The following is a 26,059-nucleotide window of genomic DNA, read 5'->3' as shown; positions in this document are numbered from 1 at the left end:
CTTTAGGTTATTATGCAAATATATGGTTTTTAAGGGTGGGGAAACTGCAGTCAGCCGAGACTGATTAGGTCACTTAGACGAGTGATGAAATATTTCTCCCGCTGAAAAGCTACATCCAGATGAATAAAAGCAACTTTGTGAATGTTAGGCAAAAGCACCTGTCTGGATAGGTGAATGAGACTTGTAATAAGTGCTTTGAAATGTCAAAACAAGAATCCCACAAAGTGAAATGGATGCACTGAGGACAACTAAGGGTGAGGTAACTTGGCCAAGGATACTTTGGTATGCACACTGAAGGAGCTAGGGATCAAACCACTGGCTTTCTGACTGGTAACCACTGGACCAAAAAAACATTTCAATCTTCTTTTTTAAGGCAAACAACAAGGTAACTTTTAGGCTGTCTCAAAACACGCATCGTTATATTTAGGTAGATGACAGACATGTAAACCCACAAACTTGATGAGCAAAAGAGGATCTCATAATATTTATTACAAAATACGTGTACAGAAAATGAGTCGTACAGTGACGACTCGTTTTCTATTTCATTTATTTTCAATCATAGTCTATTATTCAGTCATCGATAGCTGGAGCGCGCCCCTGAACGCGCCAGGTGCATGGGGATGCTGTTTTCAAGCTCAACAACGTACAACACGCAACATCCTGTGGGGCCCTTCAAAGTAAGAGTCTCGGTAAACATTTTGTATAATTTCTTATAACTTAAGTCTTACAACGATTTAAACGTACAGTAAGCATATATAGATAGTCACGTGTTGGATTTCTGAACTTCGAATACCATAGAATAGAGCATAAAAACTTGTTATAATAGCTTCGTGCTCGTATTTTGAACGCTATCACACTTCGGTTCCGGTTTCTTCTTCACGGACTTTTGGTGACTTGACGCAGGCGCCGCTGCTGCTGCTGTCGTCAACCTGCAGCATCAGAAAACAACAGGCTAAAAACAGACTGGCGTATCCCGGTGAAGATGGTGGCCAAACAGAGGATCCGCATGGCCAACGAGAAGCACAGCAAGAACATCACTCAAAGAGGAAACGTAGCCAAGACGCTGGTGAGCCGCTAACGGACACGCAGAGCGACGCCAACCTGACACGTTAGCCCAGAGAGGTGACGTTCAGCCCGGCGTGAGCGCAGCGGTGATGGTAGTGCTGATGGTGCCAGCTGTCAGTTAAAGGTGTCAGGGTGCTGAGCGACTTGGGAGCTTCAGCGTGATATGTGCGGTGTGTTTTATTTCACACGGAGCGGATCGGGGTGTAATTTATTCAGACTGGATTCACTCCGCTCGTGACCGCCGCACACTGCATGTTGCTGTCCGGGTGAAGAGGCTGCAGTTAGGGCAGGAAAATTGCCGAAACCCGTTAATTCTGACATAAAATCAGCGGTAAACGTGAGAGCACGTCTGAAATGCATTGATTTAAAAACAAATAATTGGTTGTCATCAAGGAAAAGGAAAATAAACCCCAATAAACCCATCACTTTATTTTACTCTACATTGTGGGCCACATACAGTCCACTTTGATCCTAAGTGACCGGTGAAACTTTCTGTCATGGTGAAGAAGTTTAACTACACATTAATTACTGAGCTATCATAAAGTAACAGAAAAGACTTGTTAGAAATAAATATATTTTTTTAAAAATACAAAAATGATTAAAAGTAATGGTAAATGGCCTGCATTTGTATAGCGCTTTTCTAGTCCCTAAGGACCCCAAAGCGCTTCACACTACATTCAGTCATTCACCCATTCACACACACATTCACACACTGGCGATGGCAAGCTACATTGTAGCCACAGCTGCCCTGGGGCGCACTGACAGAGGCGAGGCTGCCGGACACTGGCGCCACCGGGCCCTCTGACCACCACCAGTAGGCAAACATGGGGTTAGTATCTTGCCCAAGGATATTTGGCATGCAGCCAGGAGGCAGCCTGGGATCGAACCACCGACCTTCTGATTAGTGGCTGACCTGCTCTGCCACCTGAGCTACAGCCACCCCCTAATGAAACAAAACAAATGATAAAAGGCTTTTTGGTAAATAAAAGAACGTACGATTTATTTATCAGATTTATTTGGTAATTTTTTGGAAATTTTTGTTGTTTGTTTTACTGTGGACCAATTGTTTAAAAAAACAAAAATAAGACTTGTAAAACTTACATTTTGGACTTTTAACTTTATTTAGGACCTCCTTCACATTGTTTGGCGTCTTCGCCAGGCCAGTTTTGGCTCCTGGGCCTTGTGTTGACACCCCTATGTAACCAGCTCCCAGTTTGGATTCAGGAGACAGACTTTAAAACTTTCCTTACTTCATGAATTTCACCTATCACGGGTTATTTGTTATAACGTAACTCCCGCGATAAACGAAGGACCACTGTACAGCACTCTACATTTTTCCTGCCTCCCCTAACCCCCAACCAGCCCCTCACTGAGCCTGATCCTGCTGGAGGGTTCTTCCTGTTAAAAGGGAGGTTTTCCTCCCCACTGTCGCCAAGTCCACTATTGTAGAATGGTTATCTTACAATATGAAGTGCCTTGAGGCAACTGTTTTTGTGATTTGGCGCTATGTAAATAAAGTTGAGTTGAATTGAAAAAACCGTGCAATTTCTACATGCTAGAAAACATTGGTTTCTTTCACTTACTACAGCATCACAACCATTTGGGCTAAAATTTTAAGAAAGACATTTGCAAAAAAAATTGCAGAAAAGTTTGTGGTGGCTCGTTGCCCAGAAGATTTTTGTGAAGTTCCCCCCAAAAAAGACAAAAAAGAACCAACTGGAGCTTTTCTCTCATTTAATTGTTTTTGAATCAATGAATGTGGTGTAGTATGAATGTAGCAAAAGCTGTAAAATCTAAGAAAATACAGTTAATGCCAAAATAGGTGAGCTGAACAGGAGTCTTTGCCCTTTTGACATCCCTGCTACTCAACATGTTTGTCTCACCTGCTCCCACCTTTCACTGAGGTCAGTGCAGTTGAATGGCAAGCTGATATCACAAAGCAAAACCAAAAAAAACACTGAATTAAAAAAGTGAAAATAGATGTTAGATGGCGCTTATGAGTCTTATTAGTTACTATTAATTACTTTTAATGACTGTGGAACATTTTAAAATATCTTTAATACGTCCTTCACATTTTCATTTTTATCTGCACTCTTTTCCACTACTGTGGATTTAAACATTTATTAACTTTAGTATCTGTTCTCAAGGTCAGTAAAGGGATCATGGAGGGTTGTCTTCTCCACAAGTTTTCTCTTTTCATTTCTGTTAGTCTCGGTAACTCTATTCAGTGATGTCAACATTAGTTTTCTTCACATATCCTCCTCCTCCTCACACGTTTGACATCCCAACAGCAGACATGTAATGCAGAATGTCAAATTTGCTCATTTGCTCTAGTTTTCCAATAAAGCTCTGTGATAATCCTTCTCTGGTGATCCCCATGGTATTACACAGGGAGTGGAAGCATTTCTAGACCAAGATGAGCTAAAGACGAGCAGGTTTTGTCTTTTCCCACTGTGACGCCAGACACACTGGCCAATTTATTAGGAAGGTGTTGCAAGAACTGTTGATGAAAGTCAGGATGGAATCATACTGCCATATTATTTACACCAAATTTGGATCCTACCATCTATATATTGCAGCAGAAATTGAGTTTCATAGACCAGGCCACGTTTCTCTAATCTTCCAATGATTCTTGTTCTTAGCTGACAGGAGTTTCACCCAGTGTGGTCTTCTGCTGCTGTAGCCCATCTGCTTCAAGGCTCAATGTGTCATGGGTTCATAGATGCTCCTCTGAATGCTTTGGTTGTGATTATCAGGGTTTCTGCTGCTAAATCCTTGAGCTGGTTGCTGGTGTCTGATAAGATATGTACATGTTATTATATTAATAATAATAGAGTGAATGTCTCATTAAATAAGAGAATAATTTGGAAAGGAATAATATTTTTCTTTGTTTTTTTTTTAAAGTTAAAGTGAAATATTTTTAGATGTAAACATACAAATTCTCTCCCTTCTTTAAGTTACTGGCAAAACTTTTTCAGGTTGAGCCCACTTGAGATCAAATCAAGCTGCATGTGGTCCAGGTTTAACACATCCAACCAGATGTGGACATGTCTCAGCCTCCACCACTCTCAGCACTGGAGCCCCCCAGGGGTGTGTTCTGAGCCCCCTGCTGTACTCTTTGTACACATATGACTGTGTGGCCACTACCAGCTCCACCACCATCATCAAGTTTGCTGACGACACCGTCGTGGTGGGCCTGATCTCTGATAACAACGAGACGGCCTACCTGAAGGAGATTAGGAATCTGGAGAACTGGTGCCAGAGGAACAACCTCCTTCTAAACGTCAGTAAGACAAAGGAGCTGATAGTGGACTTCAGCACTAAGCAGGAGAGGAACTACCAGACCCCCGTCATCAACGAGTGCCCAGTGGAGAGAGTGGACAGCTTCAAATACCTCGGAGTTCACATCACGCAGGACCTGTCATGGTCCTGTCACATCAACACCGTGGTGAAAAAGGCCCGACAGCGTCTCTACCACCTCAGACGCTTGAGAGACTTCCAACTGCCCTCCAAGGTGCTCAGGAACTTTTACTCGTGCACCATAGAGAGCATCCTGGCGGGAAACATCTTAACCTGGTTCGGGAACAGCACCATGCAGGACAGACGAGCTCTACAGAGGGTTGTGCGGTCAGCTGAGCGCACCATCCGCTCCGAGCTCCCTGACCTGCACTCAATCTACAGCAGGCGGTGCTGGACCAAGGCCAGGAAGATCGTGAAGGACCTCAGCCATCCCAACAACAGACTGTTCTCTCTGTTGAGGTCAGGAAAGCGATTCCGCTCCCTGAAGACCAACACAGAGAGACTGAGGAGGAGCTTCTTCCCGCAGGCGATACGGTCTCTCAATCACACCACCACACAGTACTGACCCACACATATGATTCTTACACACACACTGGACTTTCTGGACATTGTTTTTGCACAACACTGGTCGCTATATTCTTCATTTCCAGTTAATACTTGTACAGCTGCTGTTATTGTGTATATATTTATTTAGATTTAGATTTCTTCATACATTCTTATATAGTTCTATATTGTGTATTGTGTATTTTGTTGTACAGTTATTTTATTTTCAACTTTAATTTATATATTTTATCTTATTCTTCCCAGTTAAATTTACCCTTCATTCTAATTTGTGTTGTACAGTTATTTCATTTTTAACCTTAATTTATATTTTATTCCTTCCTAGTTAAATTTACCCTTTTTAATTTTGCATATTTATTTCCTATCTTATTCATAGCCTTTTCCTTTTTTGTTTTCTTTAGGTCACGAGTAGTTGTCCAAGCATTTCACTACATATCGTACTGTGTATGACTGTGTACGTGACAAATAAAATTTGAATTTGAATTTGAGCTCATCACGGCTGCTCTCTAAACCTTTGACTGATGAGCCACCGTGTAAAGAGGGAGAGAGAAGTGCTGACCCTGCACCTTTCAGTGTATAATTAGACTCTGAGGTTTATCCCTGCAAAAACAGTTGTTGAAGTTGGACAAGGAGCAGGGAAGCCTCTGTGTTTGCTCGGCAGCACATTTTTGCTGACGTACATGATGTGTGTTTCTCCTCCACAGCGGCCACAAGAAGAGAAGTATCCTGTGGGTCCCTGGCTGCTCGCCCTCTTTGTGTTTGTTGTGTGTGGATCAGGTACGGACGTTTTCTTTTTTTTTTAAAATATCTACAGAAGAAAGTGGTTTCAACTGGTCAGTGATGCTGGATTTTAGGACCTAAAGTCAGACTGATGTGATGTATCAGTCTGTGTTCAATACCCAGCAGCTCTTTAATGCTTTGATTATCTCACTCAGATGACTGGACCTTCAGTAACTGTGTTAAATTAAGTGTTTTATATACACAGATAAGGCTTATTTCATGTTTAAAGGCTCACTCAAATCAAATGTTAATTAATTATGCAGTTGACCACTGTCGCTCCACATCCCCAATCCAGTAGATTTATTAAGCACTCACATTTAATCAGCCTCATTGGAGCAGGGCTGTGTTCACAGGGGAGTGTAGCGTGTCTATTGATGCTTTAAGACTAGAGTGCTGTGAAGTGTGAAGTCTCACATCGTGTTACTTGTCTGTTTTTAGTAAAAGAGAGGTTGACCCGTATTAAGCTCCTCCTCCATTTCAGATGACGGTGGCATCAGAAGATAATTCGGTCTACGGGAGAATCCCAGACATTTTTTTCAAACCCAGGGTGTAGTAAATTTTTCTCCAAAGCTGAAACGGCCTATCGATTTGCATGACCTTCACGTCACGTCATTGGAGCTTGCGTCATGTAGCTGTGCCGCATGACAGCTTGACCAGAAGTCTTACAAATTGCTTAGAGGACAGCATGGATGGGATCAGGGGTTAAAATGTAAATCTAATAACTGTGTATTTTAAGTACTTTGTGTATATTTTGATGGTAAAGCATTTGTGCTACCACTTGAGTATGATTAAGCCCTAAATACTTCTGTCGTTACAGTAACGATGAAAAATTTTGGAAAAGTCACGAACTTAAAAACGTCTTTTAAATGCTCATTAGAATTCAATTCAAAACGATGAGATGGAGACTTTCACATGTATGAACGTGGCCGTGGAGTAAGATCATAGAAATACATTTCTTCATTCTTGGCAAATTCTTTCGCTTTTGCTTTTCGCTTTTGCCAAGAATGTTTTTTTTTTCCACCAGGACGCTCTAGGCCGTAGGTCGATGATCGATTTTGTAATCGTATCACCAGACCTGCGACCATATGATCTGGACACTCGGGTAAAGAGAGGGGCTGAGCTGTCAACTGATCACCACCTGGTGGTGAGTTCGATCAGGTGGCGGGTGAGGACGCTGGACAGACCTGGTGCACCTAAACGCGTAGTGAGGGTGTGCTGGGAACGTCTAGCAGAGGCCCCAGTCCGCGAGATCTTCAACGCACACCTCCGGCAGAGCTTCAACAGCATTCCGAGGGAGACTGGGGACATTGAGTCCGAATGGACCATGTTCAGCGTCTCCATTGCCGAAGCTGCTGCATTGAGCTGCGGCCGCAAGGTGGTTGGTGCCTGCCGTGGTGGTAATCCCCGAACCAAATGGTGGACACCAGAGGTGAAGGGAGCCACCAGGCTGAAGAAGGAGTCCTATCGGGCTTGGTTAGCCTGTGGGACTCCGGAGGCAGCCGACAGGTATCGACAGGCCAAGCGGAATGCGGCTCGGGCAGTGGCTGAAGCAAAAACTCGGGTGTGGGAGGAGTTCGGAGAGGCCATGGAAAAAGACTTTCGGACTGCCTCGAAGAGATTCTGGCAAACCGTCAGGCGTCTCAGGAGGGGAAAGCGGTGCTCTACCTGCACTGTGTTATAGTGCTGGCGGAGCGCTGCTGACGTCGACTGAGAAAATTGTCAGGCGGTAGAAGGAATACTTCGATGACCTCCTTAATCCCACTGACACGTCTTCCGAGGAGGAAGCAGAGTCTGAGGATGAGGGGAATGACCCGCCAATTTCCGGGGGCGAGGTCACTGAGGCAGTTAAACAACTCCTTGGTGGCAGAGCCCCTGGTGTTGATGAGGTCCGCCCCGAGTTCCTGAAGTCTCTGGACGTTGTAGGGCTGTCCTGGTTGACACGCCTCTGCAATGTTGCGTGGAGATCAGGGGCAGTACCTGTGGACTGGCAGACCGGGGTGGTGGTCCCCATCTTTAAGAAGGGGGACCGGAGGGTGTGTTCCAACTACAGGGGGATCACACTCCTCAGCCTCCCTGGGAAAGTCTATGCCAGGGTGCTGGAAAGGAGAGTTCGTCCGCTAGTCAAACCTCGGATACAGGAGGAACAATGCGGTTTTCATCCTGGTCGCGGAACACTGGACCAGCTCTTTATCCTCTCCAGGATACTTGAGGGTGCATGGGAGTTTGCCCAACCAGTCTACATGTGTTTTGTGGACTTGGAGAAGGCATTCGACCGTGTCCCTCGGGGTGTCCTGTGGGAGGTGTTGCAGGAGTATGGGGTGTCTGGCCCATTGCTATGGGCCATTCGATCCCTATACAACCGTTGCAAGAGCTTGGTTCGCATTGCCGGCAATAAGTCGGACTCGTTCCCGGTGGGTGATGGGCTCCGCCAGGGCTGCCCTTTGTCTCCGGTTCTGTTCATAATTTTTATGGACAGGATTTCTAGGCGCAGCCAAGTGGCGGAGGGCTTTCGCTTTGGTGGCCTCAGAATCTCATCTCTGATTTTTGCGGATGATGTGGTTCTGTTGGCTTCATCGGGTGAGGGCCTCCAGGTCGCACTGGAACGGTTCGCAGCCGAGTGTGAAGCAGCGGGAATGAGGATCAGCACCTCCAAATCTGAGGCCATGATTCTCAGCCGGAAAAGGGTGGAGTGCCCACTCCGGGTCGGGTATGAGTTCCTGCCCCAAGTGGAGGAGTTCAAGTATCTCGGGGTCTTGTTCGCGAGTGATGGGAGAAGGGAGCCGGAGATCGACAGACGGATTGGGGCTGCAGCTGCAGTAATGCAGACGCTGCACTGGTCCGTCGTGGTGAAGAGGGAGCTGAGTGTAAAAGCGAAGCTCTCAATTTACCGGTCGATCTACGTCCCTACCCTCACCTATGGCCACGAGCTGTGGGTAGTGACCGAAAGAACGAGATTGCGGATACAAGCGGCAGAAATGAGCTTCCTCCGAAGGGTGGCTGGCCATCCATGAATATGGATGGATGGACAATGAGATTTTCAGTGTGTTTCAGTGAGCGACCCACAAACTGACGCCACATTACAGGGACACACATCTGCTGCAGTTTTAAAAAGTATCACAGAGTTGACAGGACTTTTAAAAAAAAAAAAAAAAAAGCTGCTGATTGGAGCGGGAAATTGGACCCAGGAACGGGATAGAGAATCCAGATGAGAAATGATGTCATGGCTGTTTACCACGCTGTTTTCCTTCCTGTCAAGGCTTTGACGTCGTGTTTCCCTGTGTGCTCTCAGCCATATTTCAGATCATCCAGAGCATCCGTATGGGGATGTGATGAAGGAGAAGACTCTGGACCCCTGCCCTCTACCCCCCAAACCCTCCTCATGCCCTCATAGCGCCTCACCTGTGCACCCTCCAGAGGTCCAGAGATGAATGCCACTCCTTGGAGAGAGAGGGAGAGAAGCGTCCCCCTGAAGCTGACCCTAAAGACACCACCCTGCCCCTGATCAGCGTTTACAGTATTGCAGTCTGTGGTACTGACAGCTTTTCTATGGACAGTCTGAGACCACACCGGCTGGAGATCGTGATTCATTTTGTGTGTGTGTGTGTGTGTGTGTGTGTGAGAGAGAGAGAGAGAGAGGTGGTGTGTGACTGTGCGACCAGTGATTCCTGCTAACAATGTGCCATACTTGTATAATTCACTGTCAGTCTATGAAGAATGTTTTTTCAAATAAATGTTGAGCATTTAGAAAACGTCCACGTTTAATTCTGCTGTCGTAGACTCTGTTTTACCAGAGCACGATACTCACTCCACCCGTCAGAGGTTTCATGTTGTAGGTGGCAGCAGGATGCAGCTAAATGCTTTAAATGTCACCCGGGGTACGCATACAGCTCATTTGTAAAGTAGCTATCAGAACTTTGTGTACATAATCTTGCATTTCCAGTTTAAATATGGTTTCCCTCTAAACAGAGATGGTGGGTATTTTCAGTAATGAGAGGGATCAGGGGGTGATTTAGAAGTTTGAGAATGACAAACAAAAACACTGCTTTCTATATTTAAGGTTCAGTTCAGCCACCTAAAGGGAACAAATGAGATCCCAGTGCATTAAACCAGTGTGAATATCACCTTGTTTAACTGTTACGTGTTACAGAGCAGTAACACAGTTTGTAATATGACTTTTTAAAGTCATATTACAAACTGTGTTTGTAATATGACTGTCTGCTAAGATAACATTATTTGATATGTAAACACTGAATTTAATTACATCTGCAAGTTATCCAAATTATATATTTATTTTTGTTTTTATTTTCTGGAGCTTAAATGCATTTGTTTAGGTTTGGTTTTTTTTAGCGTCACTTTAATGGAGTCTGTAAAATTCCCTGACTCTTAAATACATGCAGAGCCCATTGTGGTTATATGTAATTGCTCGTAGGAGGCAGTTTCATATAAAGAAAGCAAGCCATGGGAGGTCTGGCCTCTTTGGATAGTTTTCCCTCCACAGCAACTGAGGAAGGTGAGTTTATTTTATAAGTCATCCACCTGGATATTGGAGATCTTAGAGATTGTAATGGCCTCTCTAACTAATGCTACAGTCACAATGTGCAGCGGTCTCATTCATTTTGTAACAGTTGGAGACGGGCACCTGGTGTACAACTACTTGTTTCAAAACGACTTTGTTGTGTAAAGATGGGCTCTGTCTGCCATCAGCTTGCGATTGAACAGGGACAAGTGGACAGTTATGAGCAATCTGTGATAATAGCTGTGATTAAATGTGAAGTGAAAATCACTTCTGTCTCCATATACATACACAGAAATTTATATAAACTCCTTGAGTCCAGTCAGAATTTCAGATGTTAAACTAATATTGATGCAGTGGTCACGCTCCAACCTTCTTTAAAAAGAAAAAAAAATATATATATATATATACACATACACACACACACAGCTGCCAACCAGTTGAGTCAACTCCCTTACTGCAAAGAGTTGAGTTGCACTAATTGTCCAGTGGTTGTCAGAGTTTAACATTAGACTAGTTCCCAGGTTTTTTCAGCTGTAGCTGCAAACAGGGATACCAACCTAACCTCTTTCATTTGACTTTTTCTTTTTAATTTAATGCAATTTCAGTTGCTTTGTCTTTTTCATGGTTACTATATGGAGGGGATACGTCAGAGGCAAGTTTTAAGTTAACCAAGTAGACATCCAGAGTGTCAACCTCTTGTCTTTCAGTCTCATCACAGAAACATTTTACCAAATTAATCCCAAAATTAAAGCGATTTCCTCTAGTTAGTTTATTTCAAGTTCACAAAATCATGCGTTTTATTTTAGTTAATGCTCCACTCTTGTCCAAATGTGGTCACTCTTTTCATTCATGAGCGCAGTAATTGGACAGGAAAACTGGGGAGGGGAGGAGAAAAAAAGGAGTCATTTCTTCCTTAACCATGTTTATTGAAAGTTGTGAAGTGCAGCTGTCAAGTGCAATTGTGGTATGTATGTTACAATATCTCATCCGGTCATTGCGGAAACATGCACAGAACATGAGCATACAACTGATACACAGAATGAAAAAGAACATCTCTAGAGTTTGTATTTTTTTTTTTTTTTTTTTTTTTTTTAAATTGAACTTTAAGATATTGTTCATCCAAAAGTATTTCACTGTCAAAAAAAATAAAATAAAATAAAGAGTGCAATACTCCAGAAAGAAAAAGAGAACCAAGTGGAAATGGTTTTACAGTCAAGAGTTAATGTTGCAGTAAGGGTTATGGACAACACAGTCGGGCTGCTTGTTGTCAGTTAAATATCCTAAACTCCTCGTCCATCCACAGTCCTGAAAATACAGCATTAAAAATAGATGACACAGGCTGGGCAAGACTCATCTGCATCAATCTGTGTGACCTAGATAGCATCTGTTGTTTATCTTCACCACCACCTCCTCTCTATTTTACATGATACTTACACTATACAGAAATATACATCATCCTCTGCCCTCTCGAATCTTTTAGGAAAACAAAAAGGGGAAAAAAATGCAGCTTAGCCCAAAAGAAGTCTCAACCCTGTCTGATAAGGTTTAAATTACATGCCACTGCAGGGCTGAGAAAACTGCAATGAGGAGCTTCGAGGGCAAAAACGAGGAGGTTGAAATACTGAAAATAGAATATCATCATCTCCATAAGAAACCACGGTTTGTTCATCCCATCAACCCACAGCTAAAAGATCATACCATCATCATCAATGCTGCTGTAAAGAACCTCCCCTCCCACCCCAAACTCCCCCATTCCAGATGGGGGGAGTCTGTGATGATTGCTCACATTCTTCATTTGGAGAAGGTGTCTTCCTCTTGAGTCCGTCAACCTGGAAACTTTTTTTATTTACATCATTCTGCAAAACAGGAAACTATCAATCCTGCTGCTCCACCCACTGGTGTAGTCGACATCACTCAGGCACAGTGATTTTTTTTCTTTCTTCTATTTAAATCTAAGCATTGTTTCCACTGATGAGCTGTTCCTCTGTAAGACATTCTAGTTGATGAAAAGAGGGGGACTTTTTTGGCAAATGTTCAAAACAACTTCATGTACAGCATCTCAAGATTGTCGCCCTCCCCCCGCGCCTCCGAGCGCAGCCCCCGCTCGTCCCTCTGTCTGCATCCTTCTGAGATAAAATGTGCAAATTCTCATCTTAACGGCGTAGCCTCCTGCGGTTGAAGGCAAAGTTTGGCTCGGCGGCTGTGCCAGAGCTCAAACAACACAAACAAACAAACAAACAAACAAACAAACAAAAAAGTCAAGTTCTCCACCTGGGCCAGGCTACGCCGAGGGGCCGGAGCTGTGTGTTGCAGACTGGGAGAGGGTGGTGGCGCTTGCGGGTCCCGGCGTGGCGGCCATTTGAGGGGTAGGTGGCGAGCCGGTCTGAACCTGGGCCTGGAACTGGGCCATCTGTTCGGGGCTCGCCAGCGTCTTCAACAGCGTGTTCTCCTGCTCTAGCTGGGAGTTACGCTCGATCAGCTCCTTGATCTGCTCCTTCAGCACCTCCACCTCCTCACGCACGGCGTACATGAGGTGACTCTTCACCAGGTCCTGAAAAAGACAGGAGGTAGAGGTTTACGACAGGAATCCACAAACATCAGGTAAATTAGGTTGTGCCTTTAGGCAAAAATCATAATTGTAACCGTTTGATGTGAATTTAAATTTAAGGATGAGGTTGATAAGGAGAAGGATAAAATAACAGGTAGCATCTGTTAAACCAAATGGAAATTGCACATTTTTACATTTAATAGATATGCACCAATTTGAAACACAGCGCTATTACAATGCCAATGTTTACTAAATAAGCTGTAATCCTCACTGTAAGGAAGAGACTGGACAAGACTCACAGGATAATGTTATTCAGTCCCGTTACACACTGAGTACCTTCTTTTGCTGCTTTGCACACATTGAAGTCAGGAGTGAAATGACATTGAATCAAGTTGTTGACGACACATTATGCTAACTTTAAATTAATTAATATGGAATTTTTCCTTCCTACTGTCAGCAAGTGCTTGCTCACGGGGGTGGGGTGGGAGTGGGGGTCGTCTGATTGTTGATGTTTTCTCTATATCACTGGAAGGTCTCTACCTTACAATACAAAGCGCTTTGAGGTTACTCCTAAGGCTTGATCTCCTCAGGGAGACGAATTTACGGAAGGAAATGTGACACAGCTATTGCCTTATACAAAACTACTAACACTTTTGAGTTGAATTATTTATTTAAAATTTCCTTTTAATTTTATCAATGTTGTTGTGACTAATTAGAAAGTAACATTCTGGATCAGACTTAATTTATTATCCTCTTCAGTTGCTTTCTGATTTCCATAAATCAACTGTTCTTAACATTAAGGGACATTTATTAAAATCTAACTAGTCTTTAAGGATCCAGCTAATTTTCAATTGCAAACACCAGCAAAAGAAAAAGCTACCTGTCTTATGTCTTCACCTGGACCAGATGCTGATGGCCTTAAGGTGTGACTATTTGTGCATCATGGGACTGTACACTGAAAATACTGTTGATCATAGTTTTAATGATCTGGGAAAACAAACATTTAAAGCTGACCTATTTTATTTGGAAAAAGTCAGGAACTTTCATTCAAGCTGAAAGTATCCCTAAATTGAAGCTGTGTGTTATCTTTTCATGGAAAAGCACTGCCAGCCTTCATTATACTGAACTATTTTATGAAAAAACGAATGTTTCGAGAGAGAGAAATAAAAATAAACTACTATAACAACAAAACAACAACAAAATGATAGTTACCTAAAACATTAAACTAACAGTTCATGAAGGAGTAAGTGGAAAGAGATCTTTAGAAGCGAGTCTCTATGTAATCTAATCTGGGATAATATAATAGATGATGATGAAAGGAGAAGCGTGAGAGGGAATATTCCCAAGGTGCTACGTCAGCAAGCCGGCCCACGTTTAAGTGCTAGCCAATCAGAGCCCGAGATATTTATACCCAGGCTGCAAGCCTTCCAGTTTGCCTAGCAACAAGAGCTGACAGCAGAGACAACAGAGACTTTAGATTTTTCTGGAAATAAAGCGCTAGATCTTTTTAAAACTTTGATTATTTTTTGATCGGCTGTTGTGCTTATAATTTTATATTTATTTTATATTTGTAATAATCGGGATGTTCTTTCAACTTGGAACCAGCGGTTCGTTTTGAGTTAGCTAAACTACTTTCACCTTTACGTCCGGTCACTCGTCAGTTCTGAAGTCTCACACTATTGCACTATTCTCCACGTATTAGCGGTTTTATTTCACAATTCGTTAACGTTTTGTTTGCCAGAAATTCAAATAAACACTTAAGTACACTGGGATGACGAAGTTCCAGATATAGGTGATTTAAAGTAAAATACTTTTAAGGAATACCCTATTAAGACATCTTATAGCAATTCGAAGACAACAAATTAAAGGAAAAACTCACCATCGCTTGCTCTATCTTGTTGTCTATGGCCACAACGCTGGCTCCGGATGAACTGCAAGAGAAAAGAGAAATAAATCCATTTTAAGCCAAACTGTGCTGCAATGGGGGGAGGGGGGGAGGGGGAGAAAAGCAGCAAATAAGATGGATGGAGAGAAATGCAGAGAATAGAGGAAAGCGAACCGCAGAGCCTGAGGAGCTCCCTCTATAGAAATGTAGGTCGCTACTAGAAACATCAGGAATTTTCTATAAAAGCAGGAATTTTTTATGCTCTTTTTTCCCCTCACAGTGAGCATTTACAGTCATCTAAGCTGGATGCTACACAGTCATGAGGAAAAGGCACAGCGCTGCAGGTGAAGCAGCTGACGGAGCATTCACCTATTATCGAGCTGGACGTGCGAGCTCTCCGCGCTCAACAGCGACGACAGGAACGATATGGAAAAATTCCTCAGCTGGCACACGCCTAGATCCATAGCCATGGTGTAGCACGGAGCATTCATGCTGTTCATGATTTACAGGATCTGCGTGGCACATCCACGCGCTTCTTTCCCTGTGTGTTTTCCCCCTTTCCTTTTGTTGGTATTGGTCCTCTCTCCGGTAAAGCTCGCGCACTGACTGCAGCGGTACGGATGTAAGCCAAGGTCAGTTCATCACAGCGACGCGCGTACACACAGATCTGCAGCTAAGGACGAGGCTGGATGATTTATCCACACACGCGCAGAAAGAGACAGACCTCCGATTGGTGGAGGCTGAGTCTGTTTGCGTAATATATGCAGGGAACGCCCACACCTGCAGCTCTGCCGACTGGTTTCGGCATAAAATCATAGTCCAGCAGCACAAAGGGGGAATATCCGAAAAACAGCTCCCCCCCATAATCATATATTATTGAATTTAATCATTTTAAATCATTGCTGGATGGCCATATCTTTATCTGTACTCACAGGCCTAGACACTAGCTGGCAATCCCCTGGCATCTACCCGTCGCTAGAGGGAAAAGAATTTGAATTCCCTGAATGCCTCTTCAAACATTCTTACAGTGGTGAGGCTCAACATTGACATGAAGGTAAACGTTGTACATGTATTTGGCGAGCATTTGCAGGAAATCTTCCTTGCAAATGACCGGCAATCGCAGCAGCTTGGAGATTTTTTGTTTTGGCACAACCTGACCAACCTAAAAACAACAAGCAACCGCTTGCCAACCACTCAGTGAATGCACATTTTTCCTCAAAATGGTGAGCACGAAGATCTATGCTGACATCTGCACACCTGCCAGTCATTTGTGACCTCCACATTACTATTGCACGCGCCCCAAACAGTGGGCTTCAAAGTAGTAGAACAGCTTTCTGCACCAGAGAATAATAAAGGCTCTATCCTTTAGGAGCAATGCAACTTTTTGCATGGACCAAAAATTAAAACACCAAAATAACGTTTGTAAAAAATCTTCCTAAATAACAAGTAACTGAAGATTGTAACAATATGGAGTGCAAACTACAAAACTTAATATGGTGGAGCAGAAAGGGAATGAGCATAACTTAAATACTTATAAATGATCACAACTGTGCTCCATGTAAATGTACTAAGTTGCTTTGCACTACTGGTCCTAGCCACGCTCTCGTCCAAACTAAGGCATTATTTCATTGGCACCCATGAGGGCCAGTGTCCATTATGAGAAAGAGCTTATAATACGGAGAAATGGCTCAGGGACAGATAAGACGATAAATTATTTAGACAAGACGCACAAGGTTGACGGACAGGGAATGTATCAGCTGCTGCTGCTGTAGTCTCCACAGTAAGAAAGACTTTCATCCAAGGGGGTCAAACTTAACGGTAACATTTAGTTTATTACTTAAATTAATTTTCACATGTGTTGTGGTGCCTGTGGGTAACTTAGATCCTCTAAATAATCTATAACATTCATATCTTTGGAGAACATGCCAACCCCACACAGAACAGCTGAAGTCTGCTCCTCCATGAATCTGGTTGTGCTCGAGGTTTCTTTCTGTAAAAAGGAAGATCTTCCTCCCTACTGTTGCTGGGGGTATCTCCAATTCTGTAGGGTCACAGTGTGCTGTTGCGAATTGATGCTACAAATAAAACTGAACACTGAAACTTCAGATGAAAGTCAACTTGGTCCATGTAATCTGCACTAACAGAACATAATCAAAAGAACAGCTTAGCTTTTATTTTAGGTTACACAGAAATGAACGTATTTAAAATACTTCAGGTGGGCACTTAGTGTTATTTCGTGTACATATGTTGCCCCCTTGCGGCCTTGTGATGTATTGCACTTTGAGGATTATTATCAAAGGACTCTGGCATTAAAAAGACTGTCTTACCAAATGGGAACAGAGATGGTATACATAGAAATAAAAGGTCCTCCACTTCCAGACCATTTTCTTTCTCAAATATTTGCAGGCCAAACACTGTATAAGCACATTTCAGAAAAATCCATCACCCCACAAGTCTCTCCTTATTGAATAGATTTTAAAAGATACATAACTGAGGCAGTTTGTCCTCTGCATAAAACAGTGTTGACTCTCGCAGAATATACCATTATGTATATTACAAACAAAATGACAGAAAGACCTGGGCTTTCCTTTTGAACACAGTGAGTGGGATTTCCAGTGTGAGGGGAGCAGATACCTCTGTTGTAAAACAACCGTTACAAACTCTGAACCCTCTGAAAAAGATCATGTTCACCTATAACAGCCTTATTAGACAACATATTCAATTTTTCATCTGCCATAAACTGTTGCTCTCTGAAACAGTGAAACTATGTATAGAGAAATCAACATTTGTCTGGCAAATACTGGTCAGACAAATGTGGTTTACATGATTAGTTTTGTGGTTTTGAGGGCATATGGATGATGCATTTCATTTGCTTTTATTATACTGGTATACATGTATGCATATCATTCTGATTTAGTTTGTGTAAATACTCAGTCCCTCATATCATAATATCTGGATTTATTTGTTGGAATTTGAAATATTAAGTTCTTTATTGGATTATTGTAATTTCAATTTAGTGAAATAGAACAAAGTGAGGAGTTCTTTAGTGCCATTTCATAAAGTTGTACACCTATACTTTTTCAGATTGGTTGTTTTTCATGTTTTGACTGCAGTAGCACATAAAATTACAGACTTTTGGGATACATACAAGTACATCTGATGTGCAATGGCTGTGTTGGGTTAAAAAAAAAAAAAGTTAAAACAGAAACAAAAGTAAATAAAGCAGATGCTCCTCCTTACTGCAAGATGATCCATGTCTACATATTTTTTGAGGTTTTACTTCAGAGACATATTCGTAATCTTACGTTATTTTATTTCATCCTATTCAACTGAGCTTTTTTCATTATGATTAATTTCACTTCCACTAATTTTGTTTTGTTGTTGGTTGTGTTTACTGTTTTGGTTGCTATAATGTGGAAATTTTGCTACTATTTGTAAACATAAAGACCTCTTATCTTACCTAATTCTACACTGTTATCAAATGTCTGTCTTCAAGGCAGTCATGGTGGGTCACTGCAGCTAATTTGACTGAAATCTACACACCCAAAAGTTTTTTCACACACATTACAGATGGGAGTCTTTGTTCAACAGACTCAAACAACTCCTACATTTCCAAACATTTCCACATCAGACACCCACAGCGCACCACCCTCTCCCATATACCTCCCTACACCCGGTGAAAAGGTCACTCTCATACATTCCCCAAACACACGCAAAGTCCTTAAAATCTCTTATACAAACTCTTGACATTCACGCCTCTGATCACACCCATGTCCACATCATACAGCAATCAAGCCACAAAACTAGTGTGAAGAAACTTAAGGTCCAGTTTCTGTGGTCAGAACGAGTTAATGTTTCATCAGGAGGTCAGAATGCGAATTATAACCAGACAGCTGAGAAACGGACTTGCCAGCAAGCACAGGACAGCTATGAAGACAAATCTGTGGCAAGCAAGCTGGTATAAAACAAAGAGGACTCAACATCCCCATGAATTCAACTCAGGGCCCCAAAAAAATAAATGCCTGTATTATTACAATTAAAACCCTGAATCAAGAGCTAAAGACTGAACAGAGCAACGTGTAAAACATTCACTTGGATTTTAATGTTAACACTTTACAACTTCTTTGAACTTCTGTCGTTTCAAGTTTTATTGGTTTCTTTTATGTGTATGTGTGTACCTTATGTTTAATAAAACTGCTTTTTATATTTCTATGTATTCTTATTCTTACAAATAGTCACAAGTGTCAGTGATCTTGTGCCTTTGTCCTGCAGTATTACGCCCAAGAATAATTTTCCATCGGGAAAACTGAGGCACTGAGTACAACTGATTGTGGAGCTTAACCCTCAAGGGGCCATATGATGCACAACTATTGTCTTTTTATTTTATTTATTTATTTTTTTAAGAAAGACTGGATAAAAATAATGACAATTCTCTACATCTACTTGCACACTGTAGCTAATTATTTTTGTTACCGATTACTTTGGTAGCATCATATTTAAGTTACATGTTTTACTGAGCCAGGAGTAAAAATGAAACCAAATCTACAAACAAAAAAAGCAGTAAAATCTCAGAACTGCAAAACTGGAATGATGAAATTTTGGGCATTTTTACATTTTGATGTATGAAGTACCACAGCAGGCTGAAGAATGGGAGGGGTCTAATCTTAGTGTTTTCAGGTGAAGTATTCAAAAACAAAGCACCAGCTGGATACCAGAAGTCACCTTTACAAATGGTGGCTTAAGCTAATTTGGGCATCAGTAAGCACCAACACTATGAACAAACTGTTTTTTGTACTCTTGCCCGCCTCGCACACCCTTGTCCTCAGTCAAACACTTACTGAAAAGCCAAGTACCTCAATAAGAAGCTCTGAGCAGTGCTTATCTCTTCCGGTCAATTGACTGGAAGAGGGTTTAGCCAATTATCCACACCCCAAATAGCCAGTACAAGAGCGGCTGCTGAGGAGTAACACCCACGCATAAGGTCCAAATTAGACCTACGTATATGGAGTTACATTGAGGCTTGGTAGGAGCTATACGTGTTTACGCTGAAAAACTTGATGCACTTCCAGGAAAAGCTAGGAACAAGCTTTTCAAGGTGCAACTTGCACAAAAACACTACTGAAACTTAGTAACTTAGTTTCCCCACACGTGATTTAAACCTAATAAAATCCTGAACTAAAGCCCTCATCAGTGAAGACAGAGGGGCTTTTCTTTTTACCTTTTAGGACAAAATTTTAAACTGGTTATAAAGTTTTAACTCAAATTATCAAATAAATCCAGAGTTTCTGACAGAAACGTAGTTAAGTCCGGAGGCTGGGACAGAGGAAGTTGTCCGATTCTTGTCTGATAGAGGATTCTCGTTTTTCAGCAGTCCCAGTTCATCTTTGTGTCTTATTAGCGTCATGATTTTTCCATTGGTTAAAAAGTTGGAATGCAGGCAGGGCAACTCCTGAAATGTGTTGCTGCCATCAAAGTTAAACAGAGTGAATATTTGTAACCAACTAATAAAATGTCTTAGGTTAAACATTTGATAGTTTTCTGTGTTCTACCGAAATCTCATCAAGACCTATTTTATTCAGTCATCTTTTTTTGTAATTGGGTTGTATATTCATTGAGGTGCAGTCATTTTTGTCTAAATATCCTGGTGCTTGAGCTCGACTGTGGGCCAAATTAGACACACATGTACTGTTTTGCAAATGTGATTGTTCCAAGTTAATTTAGTAAAACTGCAAGTTGGCATCCTAACCAGCTAGCACCAGCTTTTGCCCACAAACTACTACATTTGTATCGATTGTCTCCAGAATTCAAAGAATACTCCAATAGTTGCCAGTGAAGATCATGCAGTATTTTTGTTTGTGATACCCAGGCCTACTCTGCACAACTTAAGTCGTTCAGAAACCACAAAAGTCGCCCCCTGCTGGCCAGCACAAAGATGCAGTTCACATTTTCCCACCTTTTGACTGGTATCAAGTAACATAGAAACAACAAATCAAATTTTATTTTATTACAATTGCAGCTTTCAGACATAAAAACAAAGCAATCATCCTTTTTTTCCTTTACAGCTGAAGCTTTAGTCCCTCTGTAAAAGCCCCAAGTAACTCCTCACCAGGCTGCGGCATATTTACGACTACAAACACCCTCCAATGAACTATATACTCCACACTGCACCTTTTGGGGGGGGGAACAAAAAAAAAAAAAAAAAAAACCACAACCCCCCCCAAGAAAAAAAACGAATCCAGGGTTGAAGCACCTCACAAATTCAATTAGACATTAGTACCCATTTTCCAACTCTATTTAAGGGATGTTTTCATTGCTGAGGTCTGCATGAGTGTGTTCTTTGTTTCTATTAAGAAAGGCAGCAATTAAAAGCATCCATCCATCCAAGGCTGGAGCCTATCTCAGCTGTCCCAGTATAGCCAGGACAGGATGGCTCACCAGTCCATCACAGTCATTAAAAACATTTCAGTTTATTTCTGCCACCACCATGTGCCACAGATGCAGTGAACCCATTAAAATGCTGCTATGAAAGTCACAGTAATTCTTCTTTATTCTGTTCGCTGATGTATTACAGAACACTGTAGTGTTTAAACTATGCATGCAATAACTGGCAGTGTCATACGCAGGCCAGCCAACCAATGAATGGCCTCGCTAGTTTGCTGTAAAACAACACACCAGCCCAGTGACCTACTGAAGAAACTTGGAGAGAAATAACCCAGCTCCTGGATGATGTTCTGCTTTTATCTGACCACAATTACTAAGCACTTATTTCAATAAAAACTATGTACATGTAGCGGATACCATTATAAGTATAATGTGCTTTATACAACACCAACAACAATGATTTTAACGCATTTTCCGTGCATATTATCAAGAACACCTCAACAGGAAGTACAGAAATGACACTGTGGGCTGCATCTGCTGCAAAAATAGGACTTCATATGAGATGATGGAGGAGATGGCCCCATTTTGTAACAAGAGGCCAATTTAAAAAAATAAAATAAAACAGCAGAATTTGGCCAAAAAAAAAAAAAAAAAGCAGCATGCTGTAGGTTTTAATTACTCACCCCACCAGAAGATATGAGTAAGCAGCACACATGGACTACACAGTGTATCGTCTACTCGCCATCTGCACATTTACTATACATCAAACACTCCCTACAGTTTATCTGCTACACGTGAATTAAAAGAACATGCAGTGCTAATGCACCCCTGAAGCCCTGCATGACTGAACCAAAGGACAATATAGCCATGCAGCCTTTTGTGTGCAGCTACTGTAGTGACTGGTCTATTCACAGCTACCGTATACAGACCCCTTTAGGGAAGGGGGTGAGGTGGTGATGGCGGTGGGGGTTCCCTGTTTTCATTTTACCTTTTGAGATGCTGCTCCAGCTCCCAGAACAAAAGCTTCATTGCCATCTCGTCATGGCCTTGCACTCGTATCCCCCGCACTCTCATGGAGCCGTCCGTTAGCAGCAGCATATACACTCCAGAGTAAGCGCAGCAGCAGTGTGTCCCTGACCTTCTTTGTTTAGTGTGGGTTTTTGTTTTGTTTTTTTAAAATACAAACACCAAAAAAAAAAAAAAAACCCCACACCACTCGTGCCTTATTAAATTCAGCGTGCTAGATCACAGCAAAAGACGCAGCTGCAGCTGGACAGTGAATAAAAGGCAGCGTGCCAGGTTATGACTGTACATGAGCTCCTTATTTTTTTTTCCTCGGTCACTCATTTGTGTTTGAATGGCTGACTAGTGAGTGATTTACTGAATACAGCCAGTTACTGAGCCGGTGGTGACGTGTGATCATGTGATACTAGGAGTTACATAAACCATCACCGCAGATTAGCATGTGGACCAATGAGTTCCCTGCTCCTGTGGTCTCTATAGCCTGAGACATATGCAAAAAAATAAAAAATAAAACAGATCTTAAAAAAGATTACGCGGAGTCCGAGTTTGTAGCATTTTTTGGTCTCAAGAACTACAAATCAGTCCTTTAACCTTTAGTGACAGAGATTAATAATGCTACAAAATTCCCTTGAACTCAAAGTCAACAGGATTTTAGGGTTTCCTGTCAAAGACGGTAAGAGCATTCCTGACACTGGTTACTTAACTCGCCACTTCAAACCAAATCATGTCTTTGTCCTTTTACGAGTACATATGCCAGCCCGTTGTGTGACAGACCAGAGACCCTGAGCTTTAGGGTCTTATCTTGTCATATCTCATTGGATGGCAGCTTTAAGATGGCTTAGTGCTTTCCACAGATAGAAAACACAACATATACTCACAGGTAGGGCTGCTCAATTAATCGAATTTTAATCACGATTACGATCTGGGCTTTCAACGATCATTAAAAATGACTGAGCCGATTATTAGCCCCTCCCTCATTTATCCGCGACACCTTAAAGGCCGGTCCGTGAAAATATTGTCGGGCATAAACCGGTCCGTGGCGCAAAAAAGGTTGGAGACCGCTGATTAAGAGGACCCGAGGGAAGCTCGGAAAGCTAAGCAGAAGTTATTTGGAGAGTGACTGCCGTTGGTTGAAAAGAGTTAAAAAAAAAAAAAAAAAACTTCAGTGGTGTTGCACACTATTTTATATTATTTTTTTAAAGTCATTGTTAACCCTTTAAAGCCGGTCAGAGCTGCACGCTCCGTTTTGCGTAACTATTTTTAAATCCCTGTAGAATCTGAACCGTGTAAGCTAGCGCAATAATTTGTTTTGCATATGAAACCGGAGGAGTTGTACTTACATCTGATGCCATCAGCTTGTCCTCGGTCACGGTCACGGTTTCGTTCCACATATAGCTTTGCAAAAATTGCATAAAAAGCGCTTGCAGGAACAAAAACATAATATTCCAGAAACACGCTTCGCCGTTCCTATCAGCTGTTCGTAACACTTCGCACAGTGAAATGATGCACATGCTGTTTTCTTTGCAAATTTGCATCATCAGGATTGTTTTTTGTTTTTCCTGCAATATATAAAAATTGCTGTATCTCCAAAATAAAACTATGAAGACACTCAAAATAAATTTCCTGTTGTTGTAAACTATTTTTTGCAACTTTTTTGTATTTAAAGTTTTGAGGGATAAACCTCTTAAATTTCTCCAAGTAGAAATATATGTAAACAAAACAAAAGCGATTTTCAATTTTTTTTGTAGTTTATTGCACTTTTTTGCAATTAATGTAGTTACTATGGACTTAATGCATACATATTAGTAAAATATGGGCTATAACAGTTGTATAGCAACTTGAAATGCTCCCACAAATGGCACTACAGCATGTAAAAAAATAATATAAGCTCTGGTGGACTTGGTTCTATAGTAGGTCTTAAAGGGTTAAATAAATATCGTCAAATAATCGTGATCTCAATTTCAGTGAAAATAATCGTGATTATCATTTTTGCCATAATCGAGCAGCCCTACTCACAGGGCCTCTGCTGGCTTAGAGACAGCCCGCCAAGAAACAACAGGTAAAGGATGAGCACAATCCAGGGGATATGAATCAGTACCACATGACTTATGGGCAGCTCATGCCACACCCCGTTTATGGCATTATATTTTAGGTAAACCATATTCTTAGAGATTATTTTTATTTTAACGGGTGTGTTGAAGGACTAATTTTTTTTAGTTTTTGAGTTAATGTTTTATATTCAACTATATTTCCAGTGGAAAGATTTTTATTTATTTAGAGAAAATAATTCAAACTTAAAAATGAGGAATACTTATTAAAGAAAGGGCCCCCTTTTACAGTACATATGAACACATTTCCCTTCTGAGGCTAGTAAGACAAACAATTACTCCATACTTGCAAGTAACTGAGCACACAGGTGACCTGCACCTTTCTGCAGCCTAAACACATGCAAAAGTTAAACTACACAGAAGCAGATGCACTGCTGGGTTATCATGCATTTACTTCTTATTTTGAACCATCAGAAACCAGACTTCCCATAGACCTGAGGTGATCTCTGTTGCTTAATTTCACAGATATGATGATTAGCTTCAAAAGTTGGGTACTTCCAACCTGCAGTCATCATCCTCATATCATCATCTCAGAGTAACTTTCTGACTGACCACAGACTCAACGAAATTCTTTGGTTGGGGGAGAAATTCTCACAAAGCCACACCACATTTGTAAAAAGTGCAAAAATTAGCCACACGTTAATTTTCACCTATAGACTCTGACAAGCGAACGAAACAAAGGAAAACATAGAAAAAAAAGCAAGCACAAGAAAAATAGAACAACAATAATGTTGTATGGAGAAAAGTTAATACCACCATTACACCAGATTTCACAGTAAGCTATACATGAATAAGTTGGAATGACGTATTTGCAGTTTCCTGTCATAACATGCTTTTGATGTAGCTAAAATTTAATATGAGTAATTTTATTCTGATGTTATCTGTCTCCTTAATTACTTCTAATTTGTTTGTCTATCCCTAATATACAGTTTCTGGTTTAATTCACTCTTTTTTCTTTTCTTTTTTTTTTTTTTTTAAACATGGCAGCCAGTTCTGCCATTTCTGAGGGGAAAATGTAAACTGTAAATGTTTTGTTTTTATAAAATAAAAATAAAAAAAGAAAGGACCTGGCGCGTCCCAGTGATGAGAAAAGAGGCCCATTGAATTGTTGAATTGTAAAGGCTTTTGGCTGTGCTGTAGTTTGATAGTGGGGAGCACACACAGACTTTACCAGTAAGTCCTGGCAGTGGTTTTTCCACTGTGACACCCTGACTATGGAGAATGACAGAGAGCTACTGAGTGAGTCAGAGAAGCAGGGAGGAATGATGAGTGGTCATTTTGGCATCCATACGTGACAGAGGGATGGGCTTTTCGAACATTTGGGCTGACAGCAGCAAGTCCTCAGTCCTCACTCTAAATTAAAAGTCACACATGAGGGGAGAGGCAAAGGAGGAGGGAGAGAGTCTGCCAGAGACATGGGGACTGGAATGGCCTAGATCCACCGCCTCTGCATTAGTACTCTCACTGAGTCATACGGCAAGAAGGGAGAGAGACACAAACGAATGCACGTTTCAAATATAAATCAACCATGAGAATATTCAGTTTGATGACTTATATTCGCAATGACCTTTTAGCTAAGCAAATTGAATTGTACAATGTCACCTTTACTGCCACCAAACCTGCTCATTAAGTACGATGTCATTACCTATGTCCTTCAGTTCCCAAACACAAATGACTGAAAGCTATAAATGGTCTGCAACATTAACATCCAGACATCCATGACAAAGATGACTCGTGAGGTCTAGTTATAGACCATATAGAAAATGGACAGAGATACCACAGCCACTGTTTCTGAAGTCTCTTTTTGAAGCCTTAAGATGAGCATTTTTGCGAGGAATGGATGTGACGAGGAAGGGTGGGTGCTAATGAGCAGACAACCACAAGTTATCAGG

The 26,059-nt window shown here is 41.6% G+C and overlaps 2 protein-coding genes across 2 annotated transcripts in view; one reads left to right on the top strand and one right to left on the bottom strand.

Annotated features, from left to right (window-relative positions):
* The first annotated feature begins 982 nt into the window (after positions 1 to 982).
* Positions 983 to 9,455, top strand: LOC113008533 (stress-associated endoplasmic reticulum protein family member 2). The gene is made up of 4 exons (XM_080290459.1): positions 983 to 1,066; positions 3,213 to 3,279; positions 4,050 to 5,703; positions 8,996 to 9,455. Exons 1-3 carry the CDS (start codon positions 983 to 985, stop codon positions 4,928 to 4,930), a joined length of 1,032 nt encoding a protein of 343 aa, XP_080146585.1. The 3' UTR covers positions 4,931 to 5,703; positions 8,996 to 9,455.
* A 1,672-nt stretch (positions 9,456 to 11,127) lies between these two features.
* LOC113007558 (TSC22 domain family protein 1-like) overlaps positions 11,128 to 26,059 on the bottom strand; it is a 39,958-nt gene continuing 25,026 nt past the window's right edge. Inside the window, exons 2-3 of the mRNA XM_026144239.2 lie at positions 14,650 to 14,701; positions 11,128 to 12,773 (exon numbers count right to left, since the gene is read on the bottom strand). Of these exons, the coding sequence (XP_026000024.1) occupies positions 12,504 to 12,773; positions 14,650 to 14,701 (322 nt within the window). The 3' untranslated portion in view covers positions 11,128 to 12,503. The remainder of the gene's footprint in view (positions 12,774 to 14,649; positions 14,702 to 26,059) is intronic.

This window comes from Astatotilapia calliptera, chromosome 16, assembly GCF_964374335.1.
Source record: "Astatotilapia calliptera chromosome 16, fAstCal68.1, whole genome shotgun sequence".
Lineage (NCBI taxonomy): Eukaryota > Metazoa > Chordata > Actinopteri > Cichliformes > Cichlidae > Astatotilapia > Astatotilapia calliptera.
This window is presented reverse-complemented; position numbering and strand designations above follow the sequence as displayed.